At 33.8% G+C, this 16,897-nt stretch overlaps 5 protein-coding genes and 1 long non-coding RNA gene across 7 annotated transcripts in view; 2 read left to right on the plus strand and 4 right to left on the minus strand.

Annotated features, from left to right (window-relative positions):
• Positions 1 to 779: 779 nt before the first annotated feature.
• LOC115241308 lies at positions 780 to 2,034 on the minus strand. 2 transcript variants are annotated; one of them, XR_003884880.1, is made up of 3 exons: positions 1,722 to 2,034; positions 1,528 to 1,594; positions 780 to 1,372 (listed from the first exon to the last, which is right to left on the minus strand). It is a non-coding gene; the product is annotated as an uncharacterized LOC115241308 (long non-coding RNA). The 2 variants fall into 2 exon arrangements; XR_003884879.1 differs by having other exon boundaries at positions 1,726 to 2,033.
• A 113-nt stretch (positions 2,035 to 2,147) lies between these two features.
• Positions 2,148 to 3,924, plus strand: LOC115241305 (PEST proteolytic signal-containing nuclear protein-like). The gene is made up of 3 exons (XM_029817004.1): positions 2,148 to 2,334; positions 2,924 to 3,123; positions 3,252 to 3,924. Exons 1-3 carry the CDS (start codon positions 2,298 to 2,300, stop codon positions 3,492 to 3,494), a joined length of 480 nt encoding a protein of 159 aa, XP_029672864.1. The 5' UTR covers positions 2,148 to 2,297; the 3' UTR covers positions 3,495 to 3,924.
• Positions 3,925 to 5,123, minus strand: LOC115241306 (40S ribosomal protein S26-like). The gene is made up of 3 exons (XM_029817005.1): positions 4,962 to 5,123; positions 4,265 to 4,573; positions 3,925 to 4,002 (listed from the first exon to the last, which is right to left on the minus strand). The coding sequence occupies exons 1-3, from the start codon at positions 4,962 to 4,964 to the stop codon at positions 3,970 to 3,972; spliced, it is 345 nt and encodes a 114-aa protein (XP_029672865.1). The 5' UTR covers positions 4,965 to 5,123; the 3' UTR covers positions 3,925 to 3,969.
• A 488-nt stretch (positions 5,124 to 5,611) lies between these two features.
• Positions 5,612 to 9,340, minus strand: LOC115241314 (zinc finger protein 2-like). Its single transcript, XM_029817012.1, has 8 exons — positions 9,227 to 9,340; positions 8,496 to 8,690; positions 7,303 to 8,403; positions 7,128 to 7,232; positions 6,888 to 7,046; positions 6,484 to 6,752; positions 6,223 to 6,303; positions 5,612 to 5,957 (listed from the first exon to the last, which is right to left on the minus strand). The coding sequence occupies exons 2-8, from the start codon at positions 8,655 to 8,657 to the stop codon at positions 5,687 to 5,689; spliced, it is 2,148 nt and encodes a 715-aa protein (XP_029672872.1). The 5' UTR covers positions 8,658 to 8,690; positions 9,227 to 9,340; the 3' UTR covers positions 5,612 to 5,686.
• Positions 8,839 to 9,476, minus strand: LOC115241316 (protein aveugle). Its single transcript, XM_029817014.1, has 3 exons — positions 9,438 to 9,476; positions 9,227 to 9,340; positions 8,839 to 9,015 (listed from the first exon to the last, which is right to left on the minus strand). The coding sequence occupies exons 1-3, from the start codon at positions 9,474 to 9,476 to the stop codon at positions 8,839 to 8,841; spliced, it is 330 nt and encodes a 109-aa protein (XP_029672874.1).
• Positions 9,477 to 9,787: 311 nt separating this feature from the next.
• The window catches only part of LOC115241274 (E3 SUMO-protein ligase RanBP2), a 21,641-nt gene continuing 14,531 nt past the window's right edge, over positions 9,788 to 16,897 (plus strand). The window contains exons 1-8 of the mRNA XM_029816943.1: positions 9,788 to 10,011; positions 10,742 to 10,967; positions 11,064 to 11,240; positions 11,321 to 11,633; positions 11,821 to 12,125; positions 12,196 to 12,293; positions 12,373 to 12,493; positions 12,779 to 13,530. Coding sequence (XP_029672803.1) covers positions 9,940 to 10,011; positions 10,742 to 10,967; positions 11,064 to 11,240; positions 11,321 to 11,633; positions 11,821 to 12,125; positions 12,196 to 12,293; positions 12,373 to 12,493; positions 12,779 to 13,530 — 2,064 coding nt within the window. The 5' untranslated portion in view covers positions 9,788 to 9,939. The remainder of the gene's footprint in view (positions 10,012 to 10,741; positions 10,968 to 11,063; positions 11,241 to 11,320; positions 11,634 to 11,820; positions 12,126 to 12,195; positions 12,294 to 12,372; positions 12,494 to 12,778; positions 13,531 to 16,897) is intronic.

Raw genomic sequence — 16,897 nt, forward strand, 5'->3', positions numbered from 1 at the left:
TTAATATTAAAAATTTTTTAATAATAGTATTTATATTTGCATATATATTTATATTCTTATATAAATATTTTTGATGTTAATGTATTTTATTAGTTATGTTGTTGATACTTATAATATATTTGCATTTTTATTTTATAATAATTTGTATGGAACTTGATTACTATATTGTATTTTTCTAATTATTGTTATAACTGAGATATTCATTTTTTAATCTTTTAATTTTTATAATACAGAATTTATTTATTAATGTAACTATAACTGTTGATTAAACATCATTTTTAGAATAATCAATAGTTGTAGGTCAATCTCCATGATTTAATACATTTTCTTCCCATGTTTTATTGTTATACATTTGTGATCGTATTATTTTTATTGATATTGTTTTATATTTCTTATATATGTATTTCCCATAATTATCTATGTTGAGTGATTATTTATATGTCATTATTATTTCCTGAAAGAATGTTAACATGCTGTAAATTTGTTGTGTCACATGTAACTTTTATAAGACTGTCCATGCACATTATGTGTATTGTGTGCTACACACTTAAAAATTAAAATTAGGAGAATCTTTCTGCATTCAAATATACTAGAAATACATCGATTATAAAAATTTCTCAGCTTGATACAAATATCATATTATACAATTTGCTCTATCATGGTCTTTCTAACATTAAATAATAAAAATAAAATAACTATTAATAAAATCTTTAAAAATTTATATTATATTAAGAGTTGTGTATGTGTGTGTGTATGTGTGTGAAAATATTAGTCTCATAGAAAAACCAAAAAAAAAATTTTATTATGCAAATTAATTTCTTATACACAAATAAAATTAGAATAATGGATATTATAACTTTGGGTTAACATACACATTCACAATTCATGTGCTATATGTTGGAAGTATTAATATTTTATTTGTTCTGTACATTGATATTTTATATTTCAAGGTTTACAATCTATACATCTCACTACCAGCCTCGAATTGGTTTTTGCGAAGCTGATGTTAGAATCCACGTTTTATAATCTCTCTTTTTCATCTGCACTTGTTTGTGCCTCGGATGTGTTTTACACATCACATACCATCTTTCTTTTCTGCATACAAAATAACAGTCCTTGCAACGAAGTTGCAAGCGACCTCTCATTTTTAAACCACATACCGAGTTATATATAGGTAGCACTGGTCGCAGAAAAGAGGGTGTGTCGTGACTGAAATCACTGTTCAATGAGTATCTTAATTCCTGCCTGTCGCATATATAGTGGATACTACGAACCAATATATTTTGAACAGTTCCAGTTGTTAAAATTTTTGGAACAATAGAATTAATTGTTTGGTGCACCGATCTAAGAATTAAACCAATGTTCATTTTTGCTGTAAAAGAAAATTAATGTATATTAATGCAGTTGTACGGATCTTTTAATCATTTCTCATATCTTAGATAAGCAAAAATAGAAAAAGTATATGTAGAGAAGATCTTCATCTCTTTATAAAAGAGTGAAAAGCTCAATTAGAAAATATTTACTAACCTAATTTCAACAATCCAAAATTTTAAACATAGTGCGAATTAATTCTTCGTAACATTAATTACAAACTCTAAATATTAAGAATTTAATTACTCATAGTAATGTATATGTACATTTATTTATGAAAAACAGTACAAAAAATGCGCGTCAAGAAATTGATATTGACGTTAATATTTACGTTAGTCGATTAAACTTACTTACTAGAAAATAATAATAATTGTCCGTATGAATTTATCACTTCCACAAATAATATATATACGAATAAATAATTTTTCTGTATAACATTAAATCATTTTTGAGATTATTTCACAAGAAAAAAATGTTATATCCTTCGTACTTAAAGTCTAATATCTCATGTGCGAATGCGATACTGACATATGTACATACATATTTTGGGTATCGATTCTGTAATTCAAGTGAGGGTAAAAATTACAAAAATGAGCGAATGTACTAATTTTGGACCAATAAAATTATAAATTTTCTAGTAAATACGCTCATTTTTGTAATTTTCACCCTCACTTGAATTACAGAATCAATACGTTGATTGGCTAACAGAAAAATATTTATTATGCTGAGTCTATCTTTATACAATGTCTATAGTCTATGGCTTCACAAATCTCATAGGTTGGCAACAATGGCAGACGAGATAATCGGAAGGATAACTTAAGTAACGATTTTTGAAGGTTATTTCGCATACTCCGGACTCTGGATAGACTGCTGTTCAGGATAAACCTATTTCGAGCTGCGTCCACAAGATATCAACTCTCAACAAGATGTCCAGGAAGAATCCCGGGGACGATTATAAAAAAGGTTTTGTTCATTTTATCTATTACGCGCTATATTCAATCTAAATAACACTCGTTATATCGCGAATATCTCGACGAAGATATTTAGGATAATTAATATACAATTCTGTATGAAATATTAATTGCAGAATTGCTCGAAAATTAATTTTTAATTTGATATTTTCAAGAAAGATAGGCAACATTAATTATACTTAGAATATATTATCTTGCTAATGTATCTACTTTTAGTTAACAACGTTTCGTTATGAGAGATGTATTTTGTACCAAAAATGCGATCATTATTGCTTTTCTTTAAACTTTAAACAATAAAATAAAATAACTAATTTCTCGTTGTTATGCACATGTATATTAAAAAGTATATTGTAACATTATATTTTACAAGAGTATTTTGTATTTTGATTATAAAATCTCCTGTGAGTAATATAATTACTTTGCAAAAAATTAAATTACTATGATTGTAAAACTTATTTCTAATTGTTGAATTTTTAGAGGAGATGAATATTGTACTAAGCATAACTCGCTTAAAGATTTCCGGTTAAAAAGTCAACTTTGTTTAACTTGATCTGAACTTTGCCAGTGTTTGACGTTATCAGGGTCAAGTGTCTACAGAGCCGAGGACAGGAGAGGGGATGACAGGGATAGGGACCGTTCACCGATCAGATCTGAGGAGCATTGCGATTCAGATGACTCCAATCAATCCGATGCTAAGAAACAAAAGTTAACATTTGGCTTCGGGAAAAAGGCTGGCAATGAACAGAAGAAAGGAATTCAAATTAAATTAGGTTCTGCTTCTGTAAGTGAAGTATTTTCGCAAATCGATACTCTATATATACACATATTTCGTTTTCTGCAAAATTTTTTTTTTCTTAAAAATTTATCTTATTTTTTGTTTTGCACAAAGTTCTCTTTTTTTCAAATTAGAAACCAGCTCCAAAAGCAACAACAGTACAAAAACCAACAGTGGCCTCTGTGTTTAATACGGACGAAGATGATGAACCAGAGGAGATGCCGGCGGAAGCGAGGATGAGGATGCGAAATATCGGTCGTGAAACACCGACATCAGCTGGGCCAAATTCATTCGGCAAAACAAAGCAAGGATTCTGCGATTCGAAAAAAATATTTGAGAAAACGCTGAAGAAGGCAATGGAAGAAGCAAACAAATGATTTTTTCCATTGCCGTATATATCTAAATATATATACATATATATGTATATTCGGGAATTATTACTTGTACATTAATTTCACATAAATACTAAAAGTTTGTTCTTGCTAAAATCAAATGCATGTATTTTTATGAAATGTAATTAATTCATTGATAGAATTCAAATTTAAAGTTTTGCTTCAAGACTTAGGAGGATATTAGCTAATCTATAGACTATTGTTTCTATGCACATTATGTATAATAAATCTATATCTAAAATTTACATGTTCTGAAGAATCCGACGATTGTTTTTTTCGTGTAATGGATTGCCAGATGCTACATTAATTCCTGATAAAATAATACATGTAATTTATCTCTTTTTCTTGAAATAATAAAAGCAATAATATCATGCTCTGTAATTATTATATGAAATAAATAAAGTCTCAAATATTATAGTTTTATGAATTTTTATTGCAGTTTCAATTTTACATAATAAAATTATTTCCTGTTCTGTTGACCTTGGCGCAAATCCTGAAAATAAAAATGCATATATATAATATATTGTGGACTTTATAATTATATAAGTATACGTCAATTAATCTCAAATTTTAATTTTTTTTTATATTCTTTACATTTAAATACTTTGTTATATATAATAACCAAAACATTTAAAAATTTATATAAAGCAATAATTATATTCCGATCATTAATATTCTTATCTCTTACTCCGAATTGTTAATAAAATAAAATTTATTTGGTCAAAATTATATTAATTATTTGTATTTATAGTTACCCTAGGGAAATTGCGAACAGGAGGTGTTCTGATACGACGATCAGCCTTTGACCTGTTGCGTACCACTTTAGAGTGAATGGCACAAGAAACGCAGTAATGAAGCTTGGCATATAACTTCGGCAACTGATAAGACTGGTAAAAGCTGGCCTCTGTTATATCTCTAACAGCAGCAGCCTCGACAATATTTCTTATTACGAATTTCTTAATTGCTTTGTCCTTAGGGACGCAGCGAGCACAGTTGGTACAGCGAACTGGATTGACATGACCACGACCATGCTTGGCACGTCCACCATTCCTACGTTTACAAGTCTGTAAAAAATATACAAAATTAAGTCAAATATATACTAATGCACTTGTAAAGTGTATTGAAATGTATTAATTTTGCAATAAATTACAAATACATAATCGGTTTATATCTAATAAAAATGAATTATAATTGGAGTACAGCTTAATGCTCAAAATATGCTATATAGATTGCAAAATATTACTGCAATAATTAAATAGTATAGCAGCCACATGTCCACTTTACAGTAAATACAGTTTTGACACAAAAGAATATTAATTTCTCGTAAAATTTATACATTTCCAAAATACGTCCTACGTTTGGTTCCATTCCACACTCGAAAATATTTTGAGAACACGAAATGCGCGAAATACCAATTTAAAAGAATTAACAACGATAATCAATATAAATTACCATTTTGTATAGCAAATTTTCTTTCTGCTTTTTTTCTTTTCAATTTTCCGTCAATTTCCGTCCACTAATGGGTAAAAATACCACGTTGCGTGTCGAAAACTACATAGAAAGAGAGGTTCGAAACCGGAAACATGCTATAATCATAAAGTAATATAGAAGTGCAACTCTCTTAGTTTTATAAGACCTGATGGAATCGGATCCATTGAACTTCCGGTTGGATTTACGTTAAGTCTGACTTTCATCAAAGAACTTTACGATATTTATTTTTACATATGCATATAAACATGGGGTAAATAGATATTTATTGGCTATCTAATCTTAAAAAACAAAAAAAAAAATATTTAATAACCATATATATATATTATATGTATATAATTACAAAGTCCAAATATATATTATATATAATACTTTCTACTTGCAGAATTTATACTGATTTAAACCAAGCTAACAAAACAGAAGTAATTTTATCAGTATCTAAAATATAAATTCATAAAACAATACATTAAAGACTTTATTTACTTTATATGATGAATAAAAGAACAATTTTATTATTTAAAAAAAATAGTTGCTCTATATAGAAATTTTACAAATCACATTTATATTAAAAACAAAAATATTAAATTGATATAATAATATTGTTATACTTTACATCATATATTCTGCGTTTATTTCATTTATTTATATGTTAATAAAAAAACATGAATGAATTTTATAATTATTAAAGTTTAAGCTTGTCCTTTCTCTCTTTTAGATTGCAAATTGTTCGATTTTATATCTTGTTTGAAGTGCCGCATACGATGCCGTTTCATATCGCCCTTTTGTGTGAAACTTAATGAGCACACGTCGCATTTGAAAGGCCGTATACCCTCATGGATACGTTTGTGAATAGACAGATGACTGTTTCTCATAAACTTTTTCTCACATATATTACACTGATATTTACGAGCCTCCATTGGCAAATGTGTCTGCATATGCATGGTCAAATTTTGTTTGTAACTATTAACATAATAAAAAATATCGTATTTATTTACTTTACATGCATTCTCAAACACACAAATATTAATATTCTTACATATATTTCTTCTCCAGTTAAGTTTGGAATACACACACAAATCCGCACCAAAATTACTGTTTTATAGAAATTTTTAATGTTTTATTATATATAACAAAGTAATTTAATGAAAAAAATATACACAAAAAGATTATAAAAAATTATAAGACTATTTAATATACATATATATATATATTATAATAAATTTACCTAAAACATTTACCACAATGTTCACACATGAAGTTCCCCTTTTGATGCCGTTGTATATGAGTCCATCTAGAAGTATAACTCCTGAAACAATTTCCTGATTCAGTGAAATTAAAATAGAAAATGACAGAAAAGGGAGAAGAAAGGGAGGGAGGGAGGGAGAGAAAGGAAGAAAGAAAGGAAGAATACATAAATTATAAAAATAAATCAGAAAACATCTTTGTATAATTAAAACTTTGTATAATTAAAACAAATGTGTCTTACCGAAAAGACCGGTGGCATATGGGACAACTAAATGGCATTTCTCCCGTATGAATTCTCTCATGATTAATTAACGATTGATACGTGCTGAGCTTCTTGCCACAGAATCTGCAAATATAAATCTTGCTCATGTACAGTTTACTAGATAGTTTCTGTACATCTGGCTCCAAACCATGAGACTCTTGTATATGTTTTATTAGATCCTGTCTTTTTTTAAAAACTGTGTCACAATAACTGCATTTATGCCCAAAATGAATTTTACGATGCATTGTCTTGAAAATTATGAAACAAATTTACAAAGTTAGTTACATTATGATTATGATAAAAATTTTTTTCTCTTCCAATAAAAAAGTATTCAATCACATATATTTATACTATTGTTTGCCATAAATTTTTAGTAAATTTACCATATTGTGTAAGTGCAGGAAACGACGGCCGCAAATATCACATTGATGAAGTTTGTTGTTTTCATGAATAGTTAAATGCTTTCGTAATCGAGACTTGTCACTGAATGGTCGGTCACATATGGTACATTTAAATTTATCCCAGCATTCAGGATCATGCACCTATAAGTAATTTAAGAAGTTTTCTCTAATACTGTTAACGCCTTTTTAAATAATTAAATAATCCACAATATATACACATACATTTCTATGTTTCTCATATAATTCTTTGTCAACAAATATTTTAGGACAAGCAACACATTTATATATAGTCACAGTTGGATCATTGATCATCTCCCATTTATGTTTCTAGAAATATGTAAAAACTTTTAATATTGAATGTAAGCATTTTTGAATTAATAATTTGTAACAAAATTACCCTCAAGTGACGCGTCAATTTGAGATGCGTAGCAAATGTTGTATTGCAATATTTGCAATACTTATTAGCCATTTTGGAACAGTTATTTTCATTGTGATTCTCCCAATGCCAACTGTTTGTGAAGAATTTATTGCATTTATTGCAAACATATCTTAATTGCATTTTTTTATACATATCATGCATTGCACGTTTATGAAGAAATAATTCATATATGGACGAACATTCTGTACAACAAATGGTGCAAGTCACAGATTTTTCCTCATGTATTTTATTATGGGCTTCAAAGTATCGATCCTCCCCGAAATAGATCTTGCAAATATCGCAAAATGAACGTTCTTTTTCTTTATGCTTGTTGAACATTTTAAGTTTCTTCAAAAGTATGTTGCAATTTTTTATTATTCTATCTGTGTCTGAATCAGAATTAGTATCACTTTGTTCTGCCGAGTCTATTTGTACTGGACTGCTCTCAGTTTCTATTTCAATAATATCATCATCAGTTTGTACTGCTATGTTAATTAATGATGTTGCTATTTCTTCATTTACTGTAAAAGTTGCAACTGCCTCCTTGGAATCATTGTTCTTATCAATCTTTTGTTGCTTATCCTGATTATGGATATTCCTCTCATTTGTAATCTTCCATTTATCTTCCTGATCATTAACATGTTCACAGCTACTACAAATTACAATATTACCACTGTGCCTTAACATTTTGTGTGCTATCAACTCGTTAGATTGATAAAAGCTACTATCACAAAGATTACATCTCCATTTTAAAAAATGGGATTGTTCCATATGAGTATCAAATGCATCTACATCTTGAAAATTTAAGTCACATAGATCACATTCAGTTGGGCCAGCAATAGCTCGTTTCTTTAGTTCTCTTAATAACAGTAGTTTAGCATTTGTTGATTTAGATATTTCAGATTCCTCGCAAGACATTACATCATATTGATCTTTGAAGATATTTTTCTGTTTTTGGTCTAATTGCGTTCGTAGACGATCATCTATTTCCATCGAAGTAAGAATTAGTCTATAACTAGTGTTTAAGTGACATAGGCAACGTCTACATATATTGGAAGGCAAATTGTCTGTTGGAGAAATCTAGAAATATGAATCAAGTAATATTACAGTTTATAAATTACCATAAGTATAGTTTCAAATACACGAAATGTTATATAGCTTATTCAACTTACAATAATTGGTAAACATCTGCTTATTTTTTCTGGAATACAGTAATTGTTTTCTTCAAAAATTGGGACATAGCACACTGATTTTTCTCCACACAAACGACATATTTTATATGTATGTATTTTCTCATCTTCAATTTTATTAAAAGATTTTACTTTTGTCTCCATGATCAATCTTTAACCAAGGTCCGCAAATTCTCTCTGTTCATAAGACAAATTGCATTATATTAAAAAATAAATACATGTTAGAGGTTCAATCTTTTTTATTTCTGTAAATCATGTCAAATATATACTGCATATTACATATAAAAATATAACTGTAAAATGTATAAAAGTTTTGCATATAAGTTTAGTCAAAGTTCATATTATTGCGTCGCTCTATATCCCTAATTTCTAGCATGTCTGTTTTGAGATGCAGTTTCATAATTTCCCTCCATATGTCCATCCTGTGCTGCTCATTATCAACACCGAGCCGCAGCAAAATATTTTCGTTTATTCTTAACAATACCCTTCCTGTAATGTCATGCTTAAAAAGAGAGATAGAAACTGTTTTTATTCTTTATTAAATGTATTGTCTTTAAATAAGAAATTACTGCAAAATTAGCAATCTTGTCTCAATCTTAATATCTTGCAGAAACAAATGCATTTAAGTAGGTAATTGTAAGAGGAAAAAAATAACGTAAAATTTGGAAAAAACGGATTGAATGAGCAAAGATTTCACAAAAAGAAATGCTCACATGTAGAAACTTTTCGTGATATAGCTGATAATAATCACTGCAATGTCGCCTCAACCACTTTTGCACGTCTAATACATTCCACAAGTATACCGGACGAGGTCTAGCTGTTTTGTTCTGTAATGATAATTTGTATTGAAGAAGAAAATTTTCTATTTCGCGTATGCGAAAGACTTAGCAACAGGTATCCCATTGTCAGTATAGATATTCTTACTTTCGGTTTATTGCTAGGATTAATGATTTCCTCTACCATCGTATTTCTAATCTTCGGTAATGGAAAATATATTGCGATAAAAAGTAACAACAAACGGCACTTACATTATAACAAAGCATATACGATAAACATATATGATCAATTCAATGAATTATAAGAAGACGCTAGAGATGCTTCGAAGCATTGCATTAACCAATCAGAATAAAGAAATCTTTACTCTCTTTGTCCTGATTGGTCAATTAAACGCTTCGAAGCACTTTCAGCGTCTTTCCGATCATAGAAATTCCTAGGGAATATTCGCATCATCAACCATCGCGATTGGCGGCATTGAATACGACGAAGCCGTTTGAAAGACGTGCGTTGCAAACGAATTCGCGTGTGATGACCGCTGTGGATGGAGTGTACAAATAGCCGAACGAACAAGAATAGTGCTGATCGTTAATATTGTGACGAAAAAGTGAAGGCGCGTGAACCGGCCGGCGGTACCCAGCCAGCTAACAGCATGTTTCGCTCGAAGAAGGATGTCGATCGTCATGTCCAAAATGTCTTCAGCAAACTACGGAACGAGAATGAGGTGAGGTTACTTCGTCGGTGCGCGAAAATCTTGTTTTTTTTTTCTTTCTTTCTCTCTTGTAACGTTCGCGCGGTTAACGGCCGAACGAGTGTTCCACATCATTTTTATTCGGCAATAACGACGATACCGATCACGAACAAATACATGTTCGGCATCCTATCTTACGCGATATCGTCTCGGCAGGTATGATACACCGGAGACCTTGAATCTCGTCAAAGCCAGGCGAGAGTAGACACGCAAATCGATGATGGCGAATTTTCGCGGGAAACCATTGTCACAATAACAATCGGCGTTTCGCTATATTTTGTAGTAGATTTATTCATCGTAATAAAATCCTGAATCTCGAGTTTAGTTTTTTATGATTGAAATGACAAGTGTCGTATTTATATTTATTTAATACAATCACATTAGACATCTTATGGTAAAGATATGTGTCGTTAGGCCGATGTTTGCTAGATTGTCATTTTTTAAACTGGATTCAGATTCACGATGAAAGTATAATTTCGAAATCCTGAATTTCCCCATACAAGATTTTTATCCTCTTTCAAGAAATTAATTAGTAAATAAATTTATTTTTTATTTAAAGTTTTTCTTAATTTATTAATTTATTTTCTACTAATTTTTTTAAGATAAAAATTATAGAAAAAATATGTGTAAGGGAGAATTATTTTTGAATTTCTAATTTATTTTTAGATTTGAATTAAAATCTAATATCTAATTTTCTTTACAGAAAGATCTTCGTTGTTACAATGTTGCCAAACTGTATTATCAAGTGGGTGATTATGAATCCACAAAAAGATATGTATCCAATTATTTAGAAGTACGAGATGGTTCAGCTAGTGCACATAAGTTGTTGGGTCAGGCGTATGAAGCTCTTGGCCAAAAGGAAGCAGCTTTAAACGAGTACAAAATTTCTCTTGAACTTGAAGGCAGACAAGATGATCTTGTCCTAAAAGGTAACAAATTAATATTTGTATGTATAGTCTCTTATACTCTAAATATTTTTGCAATAGTATATGAGTTTATTATATATATTTTTTTTAATTCTATAGTATGTGAATTATTGGCTGACATGGATATAGGAATGGATGTCAATAAAGTAGAATATTGGATAGATAGAGCTGATAGACAATTTCCACATCATCCAGTAGTTTTTCAATTAAAAGAGAAATTGTTGACTATAAAGAGACCAAACAATAACAGTGAAGATTTCGAGAAACTTATCAGATGTAAGTAAATATCATTTACTTGAATAATAAAGAGTGATTACAGAGATCAAGAATTAATATATATGTAAATAATTTTTCAGCTGAAATGATTGCAAGACCAAATGATGTCCAGCTTCCCTTCAAATTGTTAAATCATTATATATCAGAGCGCAAATTTATTAAAGCTTATGAATATGCTGCCAGTGTGGAGGCTGATATTCGTCATAGAAACAGTATTGTGTGGTATCAAATACTATACGAGTTATTAACAAAATGTAAAGACACTAAATCTTCTGATTGGTCCTTCTGGTTTTTCTATATATCTGTATCGGATAGATATGCAGCATTGTGTCTCAAGGAACAAGGCAATGAAATAAAGAAAAGCATTTCAGAAGCAACACAAGCGGTATTCAAGTATGTGCATTGAATAATATGTCTAAACTAAACTGTGCATTATGCAACTTTAGAACTTGTAGAATAATAATGAAATTGAAGCTTATAGAAAATATAACTTTCAGCAAATTGTGCGAATTATATAAATAATGTGTACTCTTTTTATATATTTGTTTTTGCGATGCATAAAATGAAAGTTATGTTTTAGTTTTGACCAAAACCTGTATGAGATGGAGCTAGAAAACTTTTCTAAACAGCACCCCTTTATGGAGCACTTGCTTACGCACATGTGGGGTCAATTGCACTTCCATTTGGCATGTTTATTACTGCGCAAAACGAAACGCGAACAAGGTAGCTGGAGCGAAGCGGGAAGACTATGTGCGCCTTTATTATTAATTGCTTTACATATGACTCCGCTGGAAACCCGTATAGGCATACATCTAGAGGATGACGCATCTAAGAATCAATTAAATATATGGATCAAAGAGGCTGCATATCGATGCTGTCAAGCTGGTATGTAAGAGATGTCTCGCAAACTTTGTAAACCTTAAATATCGTTACTAATACTGTCCCTCCTTTTTAGGTTACATTCTTCAAAATTATGCCAGGGATGATACAAAGAAACTGTTGGATAGAACTGATAAATTTTGCACGGGACTCTGGAGAGAGCGTATCTATCAGGTATAAATCTAATTAACTTTATGCAAGTTTTCAAATTTTAGATGTATACTATCTTAAATATACATTTGCATTGTTTTAGAGAATTTTCGTAACCAGAATACATCTCGAACATATGCAGAGTTCATTTTTTTGCAATTATTCAGTTTCTGATCCACCTCTACGTTTTTGCACTGCAAGTCAACTAAGACATTACAATCAAAGTATGTATAATAATCTTCCTTTAAATATGCAAGAATTTCAATAATCAAATTATGTACTATAATTATATTATCTACTATTTTACACACAACATATATGTGAGAATAATGATGCATGCACATCTACATTATATATTTGTTTTAAGATTTTTGTTAATAATAATGAATTATATCGAAAGAGAGTTATAATTTTAAACGCAATTTTATTATAATTGCAATAATTTAAATCATTAAAACGATAATTTCAAACAATCTTAAAATACAATAAGTATGATTATTTGTTTGCAGTTGCACAAGAAGTGTGGCCTGCTTCTTTACATCATCACATCTGGTTTGGGATGGAGAATCGACCTCAGCATAAAGACGCTCCTTATCCAGATCAATACTCGCGTGTATTTCCAACGTTGCAGTTTTCGGTATTCAATATAAACCAGGCAGCACCTGATACACTATGTCTCCTCGATATCGACGCATTTCTTAACGCAGCGATACTCTGTTCGTCCGCCGTTCTGGAGGAACAACAACTCGGTAGCTTCATCAATCCCGAAAGACTACCGACACTGCCGGTCGATTTGACCGCGACTCTATCTACCATCAATCAAGAAAAATGGTGGTCCGCGGCATATAAAATGTGCTCTAAACGACAAGACGTAGATAGCGATATCGGCGAACTGCGGCAGGAGTTGCAGCAAGGTTTGGAAGTCGTTCGCTGCATCGGCAATCACGGTATGCATCCAGTATTGTTGGTGCATCTGGCGCGCATGTTCCATTATCGCGCGAAGGTAACGAAAGAGAAAGATGCAGAGAACGCCTACATTCCTAGATGGGAGACACGTTCCGAGCTGTATTGGACCGCCGCTATACCGCTGTTGGAGAGACTGCAGAATAATCAAACTTTACGTATGTCATCATCAAAGTTATTTAACTATCAGGGCAAGGAGATGAATAACTTCGAGTTGACAAACGCCCTTGAAGAAGGCAAGTTGTTGTTAGCGCAGCGGCTCGTACGCGACAAGCAGTATGAGCAGGCAATTGACGACATCATCAAACTATCAGGGCAAGGAGATGAATAACTTCGAGTTGACAAACGCCCTTGAAGAAGGCAAGTTGTTGTTAGCGCAGCGGCTCGAGCGGCTCGTACAAATGTTGACGAAACTGCTTCTACCTCACGTTGGACCGGCTTCGTAGTCCCGGCACGAATCCCAAGCACCCGCTGAATGCCGAACTTGGTAACTTGGTACCTGACATCGAGAACGAATTAAAAAGGATAGATCCGGATCTTGGCAGAGGCGATTTGAGTAGAAATGACATCGATAATATATCCGATGAGAGTTATTCGCCCACTCACAGCGCCGTAGATCATGCAGTCACAAATCCGACATTGCTGAATACATTAACTGGTAATAATTCAAATATGCTGAGCACTCCTCAAAGGAATGCTCATCGCACGCCGCGTCATGCCAGCACGCCATGTAGACTGCAATATCAGGATTACTTGAATCTATCGAAGAATCGTACGGAAGCGCGTCCAAGTCCGGAGCGTCTCGATGCCCAGATACGTCAAATCATGCAATCCCGGGACAATGAGATGCAGGAGCTGATGGAACAGATGAAGAACATGACGACGCAGATAAAAACGTTAAATGAGAAAGTGGATACTTTGACGAAGGAGGTTGTGGAATCACGTAAAGAGAATCAGAAACAACAGCAGCAGCAGCAGCGCGTACAACAGCAACAGAACGTCAATCCTGCCGTCGAACCCGACGATTTCTACGTCCTTGACGACGACGAGTACGCCGATTTGAGCTACCAGAATCAACCAACCGGACCGGCATCTTCGATCTCCGGTAACATATTCGCATCCCAGCACGCTCGGCATCCTTATTCGTCGCTGGTATATCCTTCCGCGGCGGCCGCCGCCGCCTTCCAAGGCTATTATCAGGGTGGAATACCATTTACTGATCCAAATGCTCAAGCGGCTATATCATCCCTGTATCCGCATACTGTTTATCCAATGCCAGTACTGTATCCTAATCAATCAAAAGTGCCAGATAATCCGTTGCAGCAGGGTCTTTTCCAACCGACGCTTTCCTCGCAATTGCCCGATCTCATGCCGGCAGCAGCGGCGACGAATCCGTCATTGCAGATACCGCTGCAACAGAAAATCGAGACACCGCGGACGAAACCTGAGACGATGATGACAACAACAACCGCGACGATCATCAAAGACGCACCAGTAAACAAGGCGCCGCCCGTAAACGTGGTTATCACGACATCCGATACATTACCGACCACAGTGCCGTCTATTCAACCGACCTTGAGCGTCACCATACCACCGCAGTATCGACTGGGAGGAGGAGCGGTTGTGACTTTCTCTACACCTATAACGACAGCGACAATAGCTACAGCATCAACGACAATGACGACGAAATCGTCATCGTCATCGAACGCACCACATTGTTACCAGATTGCCCCATGTGTCAGAGCAACAAGTTACGAAGCCCTAGTTCGTGGATCGCCAATGGGAAAAATAAAACGATAATTCGATGTTATTGATACCCTATTAACAACGGGGGCTACAATCCATTGGGTTAGTATTTGTCTTCGCATGCTCGATCATGATTAAACGAGCGCGATAAACAAATTCCACGGTCATTTAGGCGATTGAGATCTTCGCTGAAGATGGCTCGTTAAAAGGGACATTATTTATCTTCCTTATTATGATATGTGATGCGAGAAAAAAACAGTACTACATATATATATCGTGTCAATCGGAGAAAACTTCTCCGTGTAACTTATGAGAACTCGCGACATCGCTAATATGCTAAAATACTTCCAATCTTATTCATTAATTCATGAAAAAAGATTGCACGACAAAAACGAAGCGATCTCCATCGAGAAAAAATTGAGAGCAAAAGATCTTCGTCTTTAAATAAATCTATTTTTGCACAAAATTCTCTCTCTTTCTCTCTTTCGTTTAATTGTCAAACCTATCGATCTTATGTTAATTAACCATCTTTTCTATCGCGAGTAACGTGTTTATTCGTGAAATCGGAGCCGCGGAAGGAATCGGCAGGTGATAATAAGAGGAGGAAGCGCGCGATAAAAGGGAAGATGAAGGAAAAAGAGGAGGAGGAGGAGAAGTTCGGCGAGATGCAAGGCGCAAGAGTCATCACCGCCGTCGTACAGGACGTCGTAATTCGACAGGGACAAACGACGAGATGCTGGCAAAGACGATGCTCCGTGACAGAGATCGTCGTCGTGACGACGACGACGACGACGACGACTGTCTGCCGGTGCCGTGCGATTTGTGCGTCTAGACGCGTCCTTGTACGCATGTTACGGTTGCTGCTCCGACTCGGGTCGCGGCGTTGATTCATCGTAACGGATTTAGACCAACTTACGCGATAGGCGCGTACATCGCTCCGATGAGCGATAAATTTCGCAGACGCTTTGATACGAGCGACAAGAGCCCGCCCTTTACGAATACATTGTAGATGCTCGGAGCGAAAATTCGACGAAGTCGCTTCGCGAGAAGTTTCAATGGATCGCGTAAAAAAATGAAGGGAATATATCGTTTAGATTAGAGATTTGATAAAAATCTCCGACATGCTGTGCAGTATATAATTTGATTACTCGAGGGTTTCACGACAGAGGGGCGTATCCGCAATTTTTCGAAAAATGTGATTTCAAAATATATATATTTTTTTTAAATGAGATATTACATGTGATATTAATATTTCTAATGCCTTCTTATCCAAAATGTACAAAAATTGCATTTCTATATAATAAAAATATATAAAACGATATTTTCCGAAATGTCAAACTATCGGGTGATGGATGTGCTTGCAAAATCTCGAAAAATACACGAAAAATTACGAGATCGTCTCGGGAAATCCCCGGCGCCTGAAAATATCACGAAACTGAATACTCCTTCGAGAGATATAGAAACGGCAAACGCGGAACCGATTATATTATTTCCAGCCCGCGAAAAAGGACAGGCGAGTCAGTCCTAAAGGAACCGATGAGAAATGCGACGCGTGCGGGGACGAGATAACGCGCGTCGACAACTTTAGGATTGTCGTCTGCGTGGGCAAAGAAGAGGTGTTACTGCTCTCGCGTCTCGCCGGTTCCTTAAGAAACGGTCGTACTTCGCCGGTCGTAATCGTCGTTGTACCGGCGACGCCGACGCCGACGCCGACGTCGTCGTCTTCTTCGTCTTCGGATCTCGTGTCTTCAGGCGCCGCGGCGTTTTCGACTGGCTGAATAAATACGCGTAAATTCCGTCACGATGGTTAGTGGATCCAGTCCGCCCGCGTCTTATTAAACGATCTTCCGTCGTTCATTTTATACATACACACCGGAGACAGAGAAAGAGAGAGAAGGATATATACATATATATATATA

This window comes from Formica exsecta, unplaced genomic scaffold, assembly GCF_003651465.1.
Source record: "Formica exsecta isolate Colony F162 unplaced genomic scaffold, ASM365146v1 scaffold475, whole genome shotgun sequence".
Lineage (NCBI taxonomy): Eukaryota > Metazoa > Arthropoda > Insecta > Hymenoptera > Formicidae > Formica > Formica exsecta.